At 35.5% G+C, this 14525-nt stretch overlaps 1 protein-coding gene across 8 annotated transcripts in view; it reads right to left on the bottom strand.

Moving 5' to 3' along the window:
* RELCH (RAB11 binding and LisH domain, coiled-coil and HEAT repeat containing) overlaps positions 1-14525 on the bottom strand; it is an 83232-nt gene that overhangs the window by 16930 nt on the left and 51777 nt on the right. For 4 of the 8 annotated variants that reach the window (XM_074826738.1, XM_074826756.1, XM_074826785.1 and 1 more), the window contains 9 exons: positions 13744-13908; positions 12686-12833; positions 9140-9296; positions 8450-8573; positions 7300-7348; positions 6798-6877; positions 5861-5967; positions 5118-5217; positions 913-995 (listed from right to left, as the gene is read on the bottom strand). In XM_074826738.1, coding sequence (XP_074682839.1) covers positions 913-995; positions 5118-5217; positions 5861-5967; positions 6798-6877; positions 7300-7348; positions 8450-8573; positions 9140-9296; positions 12686-12833; positions 13744-13908 — 1013 coding nt within the window. Of the gene's footprint in view, positions 1-157; positions 241-912; positions 996-5117; positions 5218-5860; positions 5968-6797; positions 6878-7299; positions 7349-8449; positions 8574-9139; positions 9297-12685; positions 12834-13743; positions 13909-14525 lie in introns of all 8 variants that reach the window. The other 4 variants (XM_074826748.1, XM_074826766.1, XR_012623540.1 and 1 more) reach the window with 3 other exon arrangements.

Below are 14525 nucleotides of genomic sequence, written 5' to 3'. Positions count from 1 at the left end.
GACGTATTAAAAATTAAGAATAAAATTAATTAAATATAAAGGAAACTTTAAAAATTAGTACTTTATGTTACATTAGTTTCTAGCAATGACAAAACAAAAAAAGCAGACCAGGAAAAAGACAGACAGGATTAACTCAAGGTCTCAATCTGAAACTCACAATTCAGGATCACTGGACAAGGTAACAAGGGCCGGAGCAACCCGCTTGTCAACTAAGGCTTCACTCATGCCTCGAAGAGTCAGCTGTAAACCAGTCAACATGCAATAAAAAACGGTTTGGTAAACTTAAAGAACTGGGTTAGCTGTGACTGAGGATGGGCAGGCAGACTCTTGGGGTTTTTCTTGGTTTAGTCACCCACACAAGACATTAAAACGATTAAGACAGTATTCATGCTCTAGCATTTATTAGTAACAACCTGTTAGTGAGATTAGCAAAGCATCCCTCCTCAGCTTGAAAGAAATATCACATCATGTCCAGGAAATGAAGTACTATGGTTGTCTTTCAGAAGTTACATACAGTCAAAACTATTTTGCATTTCAGTAATGTAGATGATACTTAATTTTGCAGTAGTAAAGCTGATAGCAATACAGAACACATTAATATACAGCTTTCTGCTAGAAATGATGTAAGCAAATTTCAAAACTGAGAACGTGATTAAATATAAAAAACCATAAAAATGAAATTACATTTAAGTTTTCTATTTAAAGTTTATTCAGCAATTTTATTATATAAACAGCAAGTTTATTCTAGCTGTTGCAGCAAACCTTTTTATTTACAAATAAGCAATTTAAAAGTTATATTTGTTTAAAAGTAACTCAATTTTTGTTCCGCTAGAATAAGAGACAGAACTGATGGTTATTTCTTCCTAAGTATTAAGAGGGATGCTAGGTATATAAGACAGTCAGGAAACTTACATTTCAGGGTCACTGGAGAGAGTAATGAGAGCAGGAACAACTCTCTGAGCTACCAGAGTTTCATGTACCCCCTTCACCAACAGCTGAACGGTCGGAGCAGGGGGGTATCACAGGTGATGCACGGAAAGAGCGAGCACAGTATCATGGGAAGAAGAACGGCACAACCAAGAAAGAGAAAGAAAAAACACAAAAAGCAAACCAAAATTAGAAGCTAAGCAAATACTGCTACACTAGTGCTTCATATATGCAACGGCATGAAGAAAGCTGAAGTGGTCTGGCAATCAGCACAAACCTGACAAATTCAACAATATGATGATGTTTTCCCTATTTTCAGCTATTTTAAAACTTGAACTCTCTACTGTTTAGCAAGTAATCATGTATTATAATTCAAATATTAATAAAATTATGTATTATAATTATACATATAATGATGTATAATTAAATACTAAAACAATGCCAATTTGAGTTTAACAGTTTAATCTAAATGCTGTTCCTAACTCAGTGGAACCGTATTTATTACGTCACATGTAAAATAGATGTCTCCAGCTAGGCCAAACCCGTTGTAGTTTTCCCACACTGAAAGATACATTTCAGACCTTTTACAATGTGACAAACAGCACCTTCCCAGATGCCACTAAGCTTTCCTCAAAGTCATTCAAGCCTATTTTAGATCTAACCACCATCCAAGCAGCATGTACGTGAAACTCCTCAAGTTTCCCTTGGTGGTCTATGCAGGTAGAAAATGGAGAATCCTTGGATTATCCACGAAATGTATTTCACCAAGCCTTTTTGCAAACTAAGGAAGAGATATATTGTTGCAATACATTCCAGCTGTCAAAACCTGAGATTGCAGTGAAATTTATTACCCATAAATATGTGGAAATTGTTTGAATTCAGATGTTCCCAAGTGATTTTTTTTTTACATTACTTATGTAGCTATACATAAGCATACATTTGCTGCATATATAGCAGATGCCTTTTAAATATTTTCTACATATGAAAACCTACTAATTTTAAAAAATGACAGGTTCCAAACTTCCTCCATATTCAGCAAAACAGGTTTTTTCTGTCAGCATTAATAAAAAAAGGAAATCCTTGATATTTCCATTTTGTATCTCATGTAAGTAAGTCTGCATATATTTGCTGGTTTTAGGAGATAAACATAAAAAGCTTAGCAGTAGTTTCTGTGAGAAATTTGAAAGGTGTTTTTAAAATTTAGCTATATTCTAGTTACTCAAATTACATCATGGACACAAATTGAATTCTATGGTTTCCCCCCCAGCAGTGTAACAAGAGAACACGTAAGATCCATAGGCCATGGGGAAACCAGTAGCTATCAGTATATCATGCAGTACTAAAAAGCAGGCAACATTTACACCCTCTAACTAGAGAAAGTTTTACATTCTGCTATTTGTTTGAGCACTCCTGCTTTACCAACTCTGAATTTAAAACAAAGTAAATTGTGAAAAATTAGAAGGAACCTGACTTTCCAGAAGCCTTCTATACAAAACAATGATTTTTATTAAGCAATATTTCTGTATGCATGTGTGTGCCTGCATGAACATATTGTGGCTTTACAGATAATAAGTGGAGAAGGAAGAATAGGGAGAGAATTGTTAAGCTGTGTAAGAATATATGCCTTACTGCTGCAAAGCACCTGTAGGGGAAAAGCTGCAAATTCCTATACAGGTTATTCAGAAAGTATTAGGAATGTCAATTCAGCTACTGCATTTTAACATTAATACATTTCACCATTATTTATAGTGTCAACAACTTAAAGTGCTGTTGTGTTGAGCTTATGGTCTACTCTTCAAACAGCTGCTAAGGACATAGCTCGCTGTTTGACTACGATGATCTTACTCTCATATACAGATTTAACAATTTTCCAACTAATTAAAATAGAAAATGCTTACTATTTTAAATTTTGAACAAACAGGGACTTCAGTTTTCTTTATCCTTCTAATCTTAATTTGAGAAAAGTCTTGAGGTAATATAGTGCTTTAAAAAAAATGCTTGGGATTTGTATAATTAGCAAACAATTTAGAATGATCTCAGCTGTGTGGGCTGCCACACTTCTAATTATGGCAAAGCATGGTAAACAGAATTATCTTACAGAAAATAAAACATGCTTTATAATTCAAGTGTCGTTCTGAAGATAAGTGTTCCTAGCCTTGAACCTAAACAGACCAACAAAGTGTATAACTCAACTATGTGCTTCATGTTCAAACCAGCAGCGATCAAATCCGTTTGCATCAACGTACAAATAGGAGGCTACTGACTGAAAACATTAACACAGAAACAACAAACAGTTGGATGGGCAAAGCCATGTAGCAGTATGTAAGGTTACAGTGAGACACACAATGCAAATTTTTATCCTGTTTTGATTTCTCTAGATCAATGTGTGATCATTAGTTATGCATACTACACCTTAAAAATGGTAGCACAAAGCTTCCTGCCCCCAAAGGAAAGAAGAGGTAGAATGGCTCCAAATCACTTCAGAGTCCTTCCAATCCTTAACAGACTGTAAAGGTTTGGTAACGCAACCTGGCAGGGCCAAATCACAGCAGTCTCTGTGCTGCTCAGAATCTTTACAGTCCTTAAATAGCTGTTCTGTACTGACATGCTCTTTATCCTATTATGTAATTGCTGGACTTTGCCATTCAGCAGCCTCTGAGATGTCAGAAATTCCTTGAATGAAGGAATCTTCCCAAATTTACATACTGTCATGTACAAATATGCATGCTATGGCTATCAAGGAAATGGCAACATGATACTATTTTCAGGGGAGAAGAGTGTCATCAACAAAGTTGCCTATGCTTTAGTAAAAATTGAAGTATACTAGGAAACAAGCAGTCAAATAGCGTGCAGGACTGCCAGAAAATAATCAACATGCAGTTGAATTTGAAAAGAAACTGCAACCAAGACAACAGCCTGTTGCAGCTGAGGTCTTTCAATAATAAGCTGAGGCTTATTTAAAAAAAAGCTTTATTATTACGAATATAAAATTAAGCAGTGTTCTTGTTTGATTAAAAAAGCCCCAAAACCTCAAAAATATTTTAAGATGACCAAAAACTGACAGGAAGAAAAAAAAAAAAAAAAGACAAGATTGGATGTTTTCAACTGAAGTCTTGGGATATGTCTTAAAGTGGTGGTTTAGTGCTTTAGCTGCAATGACTTGCAGAGTTGCAGTAAAGAACACTAATGATTATGGCAAGTGCTCTTTTATCAGAGGCAGACTTGAGATTTGTTTTTGCAAATGGATACAAGGTGGCAGGTTCAGCTAGGGGTACACCACAAAGCTATCTAAATGAGTCAAACATGGCAGAAACAACAAAAAAAGAGAAATGGACTGTGATAGTGCGATTAGAAATATGTCTTTCTAACATGCAAAAAGAAAAGTAATCTCTTTGTTCAGCAAGTGGAGTATGTCCCAGAGTTTTTGTATATGCCTTTTTAAATTAATGCTCAATGAAACAAAGGCATGATGTAGAAACAAAAGCAAACTTATTAGTTAAATGTAGCAGTCTTTATCCTGAACAAATTTATACATGTTCAGGGAAAGATGAAGCTGTCACTACGTGTCAAGTACAGTAATTGTAAATTAATTTTTACAAAAAACCCCCATAATTGGATAAATGTAGGTTTTTACCACCATCTTTGGTGCCAATGAAAAATAGTTTGAATTACAAAGCAAGTGCATTGTACAAGTATGCACAAAAAGTATTGAAAACCAGTTAACTTGTGAATTAGGCTACTGAGGATTTGTTGAATAGCAAAAGCAGTATTAAAAGTCAGAGAGATGCTTGTTTATGTTTATCTACAGACCTAAGCAAACACATTTGATAATTTATTTAATTCTGGTTTGAACACAGTTCAGCAATGAAATGCATTGCCATAATCCGCCAATGTTTTTCAGCATGCAATAATCAGAATGCAACAATCATATCAGCAGCAGATCACAGAACACATATGCAGTTACTACAGAAATATCTTGCAAGTAGCAAATGACAAATTGCTTGAAGATGTGCTGTTGAACAGAGAACGGATACAGAAACAACTGCACAACAACTTCCTGCTCCATCACACAGTACACAACTTATGTAAGCCGTTTATAATTTTTAAGAATGCCGCAACATTATCTGAAACACTGTTTTTAAAAATGTGTGCTAGTTTTAAAGAGGTGTAACAGTTTGGAAAACACTTACCTCAAACATTCTAGCAGCTGTACATCGAACAAGAGCAGAAGTATGGACAACTCCATACCATAAGACAGTTAATAGCAGCTCATGATAAGCTGGGTTTGCACTAAAAGAAAACAGTTGGGCAATCAAAAAAACAACCCAACCAAAAAAAAAAACCCCACATCAACCCAAAACCTCCCAAACCCTGAGTTTGTTCTTTGCCTACAAAATGTAGTCTCAAGAATCCATTGCTCAACAAATCTAAAACTCTGACATTTATCTTTTCTGAAGGATACATAACTTCCATCTCATTCTGAAGGACATGCAACATGTTGCTATCTAGAAAACAGGTTGCATTTTGAAGTTCATTTAAAAAAAAAATACCCACAACTTCAAGGATATAATTTTCAGTTTTTGACAGTGTCATAATTATGACACTGAAATGAATGCAAATACATATGTAGAACACATCATAATACTATGGAAAATACAAAATGAATTTCCGTTTTATCTTCAATGACTGATTTTCACAGGGGTTTTTTGTTTGGTTTTTGGTGTTTCCTTTTTACACTTCAGAATTTTTTTACCACTACATTTTTATTCTAGAGATTAAAAGTTTAAATTTTGTGAAACACCAAGGAAGAAAGCAAGTATATCCTTTATTTACCTGAAGCATCACAGTTATTAATATTAGAGCCAGATTAGCAGCTTTTAATAAAAACTTCTAATGTATTTAGACCTAGTCAACTCCAAGGTATATTCTTTACCCCAGTTCCACAAAGGAAGCTTTCAGGCTATCAAGAGGAGCATGGGATAGTGAAAGCATGGTCATTACATCTTCTAAGAATCCAACTAACAGCTTGCGGTCTTCTTCCTGAAAGAGCATACAATGTCAAATGTAGTAGAAGTATTGCTGCAGTTGTGATGAGCTACAGCTAAGAAAGAGACAAACTATGAACGAGAGCAAATTTAGCCTTTAACAATCTTCTTACAAACTTCAAAAATGTGGTTTAAGAACAAGAACCTTTCACAGCAAACACAAGAAGAGGCGGTATTTCATCAACAAAGCACACACTTGTGCATAAATTACCCAAACAGTTTTACTGAAGAAAATTTTAAGAGGAGTACTTCAGCACTTTCATGGTTCTTGACAGTTTGTGATTGCTCACAGTCCACCATACATTTGTGAGATGAAGTATTTATTTTCTCCTGTAAGCTACATATATGCCAGTCCATAACTGCTGGTTACTGGAGAATTAGGTAGTATTAATTATGGAGTGTTTATTTTAGTACTAGGTAACGCTAAAATTTTAAGACTCCAACTGTGCCCAACATGGCAATTTACCTGCTTATGCAGTTCAGTAAATTTGGCAAAATTATGTTTGCAGGGGTCACAGTTGAATGGCCTGGAACCCATTTATGGAACAACATTAATATTTTCGATAAAGGCACATGGCAGCTGTCAATGTCTGAGAGTTAGCAGTGGTGAAGGTCCAGATGTCATTTTAACATTTACTGAATTCAGGTTTTAACACTGATGACTATCATCTAAATGTAGTAGACAACCTAACTAGAAAACTTTGCCTTTAAATATGTTAACAGCTGCATGTTTCTCTACTTACCTTCAAAGCATAAGGGGTTTTGGGTACAATACATTTTATGTATTATTACACATTTAACAAAGAAACAGAAAAACAAACCTACCTGAATATAACATGTAAGGACCCCTGTTGCATAGATGGGAACTGTGGCTTTTGTTAGCACTCCATTACCTGCTGTGGAATCTAATGAAACACAGTGAAGAATTTAGTTTGTATATATACATATACTACATATATGAGTGTGTGTAATATATATACTATGTATTTTTTTATATATATACATAAGGTGGACTTATATGTGTGTATTGTAACTATTTTATATAGTCACCTTTATATATATACATGAAGAATTTATATACATATATATGCATATATAGACCCACCCACATGCTAAAATATCACTTAAGTGGTATTTGGATTTGAGATTTTATTTGTACTTTACACAAACACAATCTCCAACTTCAGAGTGTTCCATTCAGATCAAGATTTCAGAAAGATGACAAATTTGAGAACTGCAGTCTGAAAATGTTATTTGAACAAGAGATTGACAGGTTTTTTCCAGTTGTGGTTAAGATCAATTTTTATTCAAGTAAAAAGCTACTTACCTATGTTTTCCTCAGACAGTCTTAAGATTTCCTGGAACTGTGGTTTTACCTACACAAAGGATGATGAATCCCATGTAAGAAAACATGTTACCAGTGTCAATTAACTTAGGAAAAATTTAGAATTTAAAAAAACCCAACCAAACAAAAAAACCCACAACACAAAAAGGACATTTTGAAGGTACAAAAAGAAAAAAACCTTCAAAAAGCATAGCCAGCTTTTATGAAAATTGAAAGTATGACATAACAGAGTAAAAATTTCTATTGAGTACCCACACTGAGGTAGCAGTATTTAGCACTCCTGATACCAACAGTTGAAGTCTCTTGGCAATATGCTTAGTTGGGCTTTAGGGTTTATGGCTTTACCAAGCTGTATTTAAAAAAAAAAAAAAGTGTTTGTTTTATATTTTTGCTGTCCATGAAGCGCTCTCTTCCAAAATACAGCTGTGATAATCAGTATCAGAACAATTTTATAGAATCAAGGGTTCTAAAGATAACTTACAGAAGGGGCTTTCAAACACCAGAGGCTGGTTTTAATCTTGTCTTCTCTGGAGGCCGCACATAATGCTAACCCTGTTTTGTAATTTTATCTTTAGGTAATCCTCTTGTGTTTTATGATTTCCCTTTAAAATATTTTTGAATTATATTCAGAAGTTATTTTATTGAGAAAATGATATATTTCCTTGATAAAAATGTTTAGATATCATCTCTAGAAAATATTTTGAGAAGAGAAAGCATTCATTTTAAATTTCCAATCAAGGACAGGCTGAAGTCTTCTATATGCCACAAACACTGAACAGTATGCTGTTCTGAAGAAAGAAAATTGTTAAAGTCACTAGCATTAGGATGATGTCTGCCACTCTCTATGCCATTCACAAAGCAAATAATGAAGAATGCGGTTTTTTAAAAAAATTAAAAATCCTTCCTTATTGGGAAAGATGAGAAGGCCATTCCAAAATGGTCAAAACCAGATATCAAACGGATGCAAATAGGGGCTTAAAAATAGCAGGTTTAAGTGTACTTATGGAAAAACATCAGTGTGACATGCAAATAGCAATGGTCACATAAAGTGTGGGTATTCAGACACTGTAAAAAGGCAGAATGTATATTATCATAGTACTCTTTCTGTAGATTATTTAAGGTTATATCTTACCTTAGTGTTTGTAAAAATTTTCCCAAACGTCCTACAAAGTCTCCAGAAAAATCTAGAGAACTCATGGACACAGGCAGTTGATGCTACATTGATCTTGCCAACTATTTCTATAAGCTGTGGTAGCCTAAAAATCAGAAAACAAAAGGATATTAAACACTACTCTGAATTTTTGTTTCTCTCCTGTTGTGTTTGTATAGATTTACTGCTTATATTCATAAATATATATACACACACAAAGCACTATTGGTTTTAACAAAATCATCTACACGTTCTGTACAATTCCTGACCCTTGAAGAAAGCAAGGGTTTGGTTTAAGTGTCTGACCTGTATTTTTTCAAACATCCGTTACTGCAGAACAGTGTATTTCATGAGATATTCAGAATATAACAATCTTCACTTCAACGGAGAATTGACTATACTAGTGCAAAGATGAAAGAAACATTTTTTTGGAGCAAGTAGTTATGTACACATTCTGCTAGACATTTGATATTTTTGGAATAAAAATCACAGTAAATTCATTATTAAAATTAAAACGCCCCAAAAAATTCAATCTGTTCCTTTTTAATAGTTCTTAAACACAATCATACTTAAAATTCTTATGTTTAATAATTGTTAAACATAATCATGCTTAAGAACTATTAAATTTGATACATTTTAAAATTAGGAATGATAAACTACAAATTAACTCACAGTTGATTGACTACCCATAGCAAAGTCTCCCAGCCTGTGGTACCCTCATGTTCTAGCTGATAGTCGTACAGTTGCAACAATACTGCCAACTGTTCGCGGCTTCCAATGATGATGGCCACATCCTGAAGAGGCGACACGGGTCGAGGAAATCTCGTGACTGTAACAGCAGAGAACAAGTGATCATGAATGAAAGAAGATTAAAATATCTTAGAGGTTAGGTCAGTAAGACAGCCAAGGAAGTCTGAAACTCTTTGGTGCCTTCTGTGTAAGGTTATCAAACTGTTTTTTAAAAATCACTGAGTTAAATCCATCTCTAAAGAGAGATTACATAACCCTCACTTAAAAAGAGAAAACACTGGTACAGGGAGATTATGGAATTATTGCCACCATGGCATCACCAAGGGCAAATCTTGCCTGACCAACCTAGTGGCCTTCTATGACGGAATGACTACATGAGTTAACAAGGCAAGAGCTATGGATGTCATCTATCTGCACTTCTGTAACGCCTGTGACACGGTCCCTCACAACATCCTTCTCTCTAAATTGGAGATATGGATTTGATGGATGGACTTTTTACTAGATGAGGAACTGGATGGGTGGTCAGATCCAGAGAGTAGTGGTCAATGGCTCAGTGTTTGGATGGAGTCCCTCGGGGGTCTGTGTTGGGACCAGTTCTGTTTAATATCTTCATCAATTATATAGTCAGTGGGATAGTCTGTGCACCTTCATAGTCAATGCACCCTCAGTAAATTTACAGATGACACTGAGTGGTGTGGTTGACACACCCAAGGGATGGGATGCCATTCAGAGGGACCTGGACAAGCTCAAGAAGTGGGCCCATGTGAACTTCATGAGGTTCAACAAGGCCAAGCACAATGTCCTGCACCTGGGTTGGGGCAACCAGCAGTATCAATACAGGCTGGGAGATGAAGGGATTGAGAGCAGCCCTGAGGAGAAGGACTTGGGGGTACTAGTGGACAGAAAAACTGAACATGAGCCAGCAATGTGCGCTCGCAGCCCAGAAAGCCAACCATATCCTGGGCTGCATCAAGAGAACTGTGACCAGCAGGTCGAGGGAGCAGGTCTTCCCCCTCTACTCTACTCTCGTGAGACCCACCTGGAGCACAGCATTCAGCTCTGGAGTCCTCTGTACAAGAAAAACATAGACCTGTTGGATCAGGATGAGAGGAAGGCCACAAAAATTATCAGAGGGATGGAACACCTCTCCTGTTGAGGACAGGCTGAGAGAGTTTGGGTGTTCAGCCTAGAGAAGAGAAGGCTCCAAGAAGACCTTATTTGACCTTTCAATATTGAAAGGGGGCTTATAAGAAAGATGGTGACAGAATTTTTAGTAGGGCCTCTTGCAATAGGACAAGGGGTAATGGTTTTAAACGAGAAGAGGGTAGATTCAGATTAGATATAAGGAAGAAATTTTTTTATGATGAGGGTGGCGAGACACTGGAACTGGTTGCCTAGAGAAGTGATGGATGCCCCAACCCTGGAAGCATTCAAGGTCAGGTTGGATGGACTTTGAGCAACCTGATCTAGTGAAGATGTCCCTGCTCATTGCAGGAGAGTTGGATTAAACCTTTAAAGGTTCTTCCAACTCCAACTATTCTATGATTCTATGATCCCAAAGAACACACCACAGATTTACAGTAGAGTGACTTGCAGGCAAGGTTTCCTGACTTCTATTGTTACACTTTAATTATCTAACTGCTCCAGCCTTTATATATGAAGTATATATTTTTGACACTCTGCACTCCCTCCCTCAACTCCTTAATTATCTGAATCATCAGAAGAGAACAATTTACATGTAAAAAGTAAGACCTCAAAACATTTTAGACCATTAAAATACCTGGGGATTGAAAGCCTGCTAAATCAACATTGCTTTTATTGTTCTTAATTCATGTCCAGCATACTTGAAATTATTAATCAAGGAGCAACAAGAACATCATCTTTTCTACTGCAAAATTCAAGAAAGCAAACTTGAAGTTCCTGCAGTGCTACTGAATTAGTGAAAAGTACATGATTTTTTCCTCCACTTTTGTGGAAGAAGAAACTCTCAGACTAGGCTGAAGACTGACATTTTTGAATTCCTTATTTAAGTAGTAGACACTCAGGGAAAAAGTGCTCATCTTCAGATGACTCAAGTCAGCTGCATGAGTTTTACCATGGCATGTTTAACTTTTTCACATTAATATTGTACAACAGCATACCACTAGCTACTTTCCAAATTCTCCTTTCAAGATTCTTTGCATCTTGACACACAGCACTATTATCAGCATGTGTCAGGTATTACCAATAATATCCTTAAAAAGTGTTTGTAACATTCTACAGGCTAGGATTGCTGATCTAAGTATAACTTCAGTACTTAGGCCATTCAGTCTGTTCAGCTATTACACAGATACATAACAAATAGTGAAGCTCCTGCACTAGGTTGTATTTTTCCCACTTCATAGATTTTTTTATTTGTTAGAATTGTCTGAAACTGAGGCCAGCCTTCTTGAGCTATTATTGGCTATTAGGGTAAATCAATTCTTCAGAAACCTTTAGGAAGTCCAATTAAGGATTGCTTTGCTTTCTCAAAAGCTTATTTTAAGTAGGGAGAAACAATGAGAGATGAAATAAAAACTTTTTTTGTGAAAATCAGGTCTCTCAAGCATAGAAATGGGTGGGAAAATGAAGCATTACTTAAGAAATTGGTATGGGAGACCAATACGAAAAAACATTTAAGAGGCAAATCATAAGGCAATACTGTATTTTTTTTTCACAATTTGTGTATTAGGACAACAAAGTATTTCACTGCAAGACTCTCACTGGATTACACAAAGCTGTCACTGGGCATAAAGAAGCCATTTTGCCTGTAACACTGCTAAGTAAATATAGAAAAAAATCCAAAAGGATACCATGCAATTCTCCTTTATTCTACTGGCAATCATTTCACAAATATTCACGACTTAGATATTTCTTCTGCATCAGTGAGCAGATATTTGTAGTTAGTTAAATAGCTGATAATGGTTCATGTCAGACTGATTTCTTTCATAGGAATGAAGTAGAAGCAGAGGGAGGAAAGGAAGTGAAAGATGTTTTCCCAAAAAAGGAAAAACAGAACAAAGAAAAAAGTCATGACAAGTCAAGACAAATCTTCCTATGCTGGGATCTGCCTTAAAAAAGTAAATTCTCTCTGTCAACTCAACAACATTAAAGAAAGGAAATTCACAACATGACAGAGGTTCCCCTGAGGTTTCTCTGTACTTGCTATATATGAAAATACAACATAAAGAACAGGTGGGGAAAAAAAGGCTTTGGGACATAAACTAGAATATTTATTGTACAGTGTGCCATAAAAAAAACCCTCAAGTTTACACATAGGTTCTGCAACTTCTGTTTATGTAATAACCTTAGATACACACAAATCCCAAGTAAATGTGGACTATGGACTATTTCCTGAAATTATTGCTTTGCAGTTAATAGTGATTTGAGATTTGTCACCGAATTATACTTGTTTAATTCCTGCTATGTGGAATTTTTATAATCATTTACCTTCTATTTGTGGTACTTCTCCCTGAAGCTTAGCCTTGCTTGTAAAAGGTGCATTTTGTAGCACCAGTGCAAACAGTGAAGGAATCAATGACTGTAGAGCAGACAGATACATGTGGAGCTTATGTTCATCCAAGCCATGTTCTCCTTCCTGAAACAAAGAGGACATTTACTTAAAGTTTTCGGTTTGGATGATCTGTTGCTTGGGCATGTGTTCTCTGGCAAGAGATCAACACCTCTGTGATGAGCTTCTACACAAAGACATTAATTTATATGGTAATTTATTCTAACCACAAGCTTACTTTGTGTCAGCATTTAAATGCCCTTGTCACCCTTAAGTCACTCGCTTCTACTTGAAAGATACAAGCAATATAGCCTTTGGCATTTAGTGGTTCATGTTGATGAACATACAAATATTAATTTCATAAAAATTTTCAGCATATTTTGGAAACGGGATTCCTTGGTCTTAGGGACCGATACATCTAAAAACTGAATAAACTAGTCGCCCATACTCTGAAAATAAGCACCTTGGTTAAGTGTATTAGATTATTATGAGATGCGCTATATTCCAGAACGTTCCAGATATTTACCAAATTAAGCATGCAAACTGGCTCATAACTGCAAACCACTTAACTAAACCATCCAATTCTACCTTTTTGGTTTGTTTAATAAACAATGTACTGTATTAAAAAACACACTGTGTGACACTTTAAAACAATTTAAATATATGGCATATGCACTCAGAATAAAACACATTATCTGGTCACAGACTCAAGCATTTTCTGAATTGCACTTTGATTACTGGGCTACAAAGTAAAACACTGTTAAAGAAGCATCTGTTTGGGTTTTGTGGGTTTTTTAGGGTTTTGGCGGTGGTATTTTTTCCTTTCTTCCAAAGGACAAGTAAAAGTTATGGAGTTATAACAAAAATCTCCAGAAAACTTTTCCCCCATAGAACATTAAGTAGCAATTATTTACATTTTTGTATTTTTAAAAAAACTCTGCATATGTAATAAAGATATAAAGAAAACTCTCCAATGCAGAAACAGCTGAACACATACCCTGAGCAATTTTTCAATTTTATTAAGCAGTGTAGGTATAAGATGGAATTGTAAATTTCCCAGTTCTGTTGTCCAGGCAGCATAAGCAGGTAAAAACACCTGATGCGTTGCACTAACTACACGTTCTGAAGGGTCTCCTAAAGCTGAAAGCAGAAGTTCAAAGCCCTGGCAAAATAAAGAACATAATTACTTTTCCTACCATACACAGTTTGCTACACAAAACATGCAGTCTAGAAAAAAATTATGATCCATTTTTAAAATTTTACACTAATAAAACAACATAGTACATGAAGGCCTTTCAACAGATATTCCCAGCCCACCTACAAAGTAAACAATAGGTTGCCCAATGAATGACCCTGTAGAGTATTTCTCTACAGTCAAGTTATCAGAATGAATACAAACACATTTTACCACTCCACCTTCAAAAACTCAAAGACAGGGTTAGAAGTTCTTAATTTTCACTTATCTGAAACACTATTCAGCAGTATTAAGTTGCACTACAAGTAGGCTTTGTTGTAGTAGATGAATCTTTGTTAGCAAGTGATGATATCAAATTGGCTAATAGTATCAGATAGCCAATGAAGTGGTATGCTCCTGAAGGCGAATTATTAGAGAAGCTTCTGTATGAGACTTAATACCTGAGGTTCTAATGATACTTTTATGTATATGTTTTCTTTTTGGTCTTGGTGGTACAATAAAATGAACGTTCATATAAACAATCAAAATTTTTAAAAGTATCTGAAAAGATTTAATAAAAGTACATGAAATTACGCATCCCTTAT

This window comes from Strix aluco, chromosome 1 (genome assembly GCF_031877795.1).
Source record: "Strix aluco isolate bStrAlu1 chromosome 1, bStrAlu1.hap1, whole genome shotgun sequence".
Taxonomy (NCBI): Eukaryota; Metazoa; Chordata; class Aves; order Strigiformes; family Strigidae; genus Strix; species Strix aluco.
Note: the sequence above shows the minus strand (reverse complement) of the source record. Positions and strands in the feature narration are given on the sequence as shown.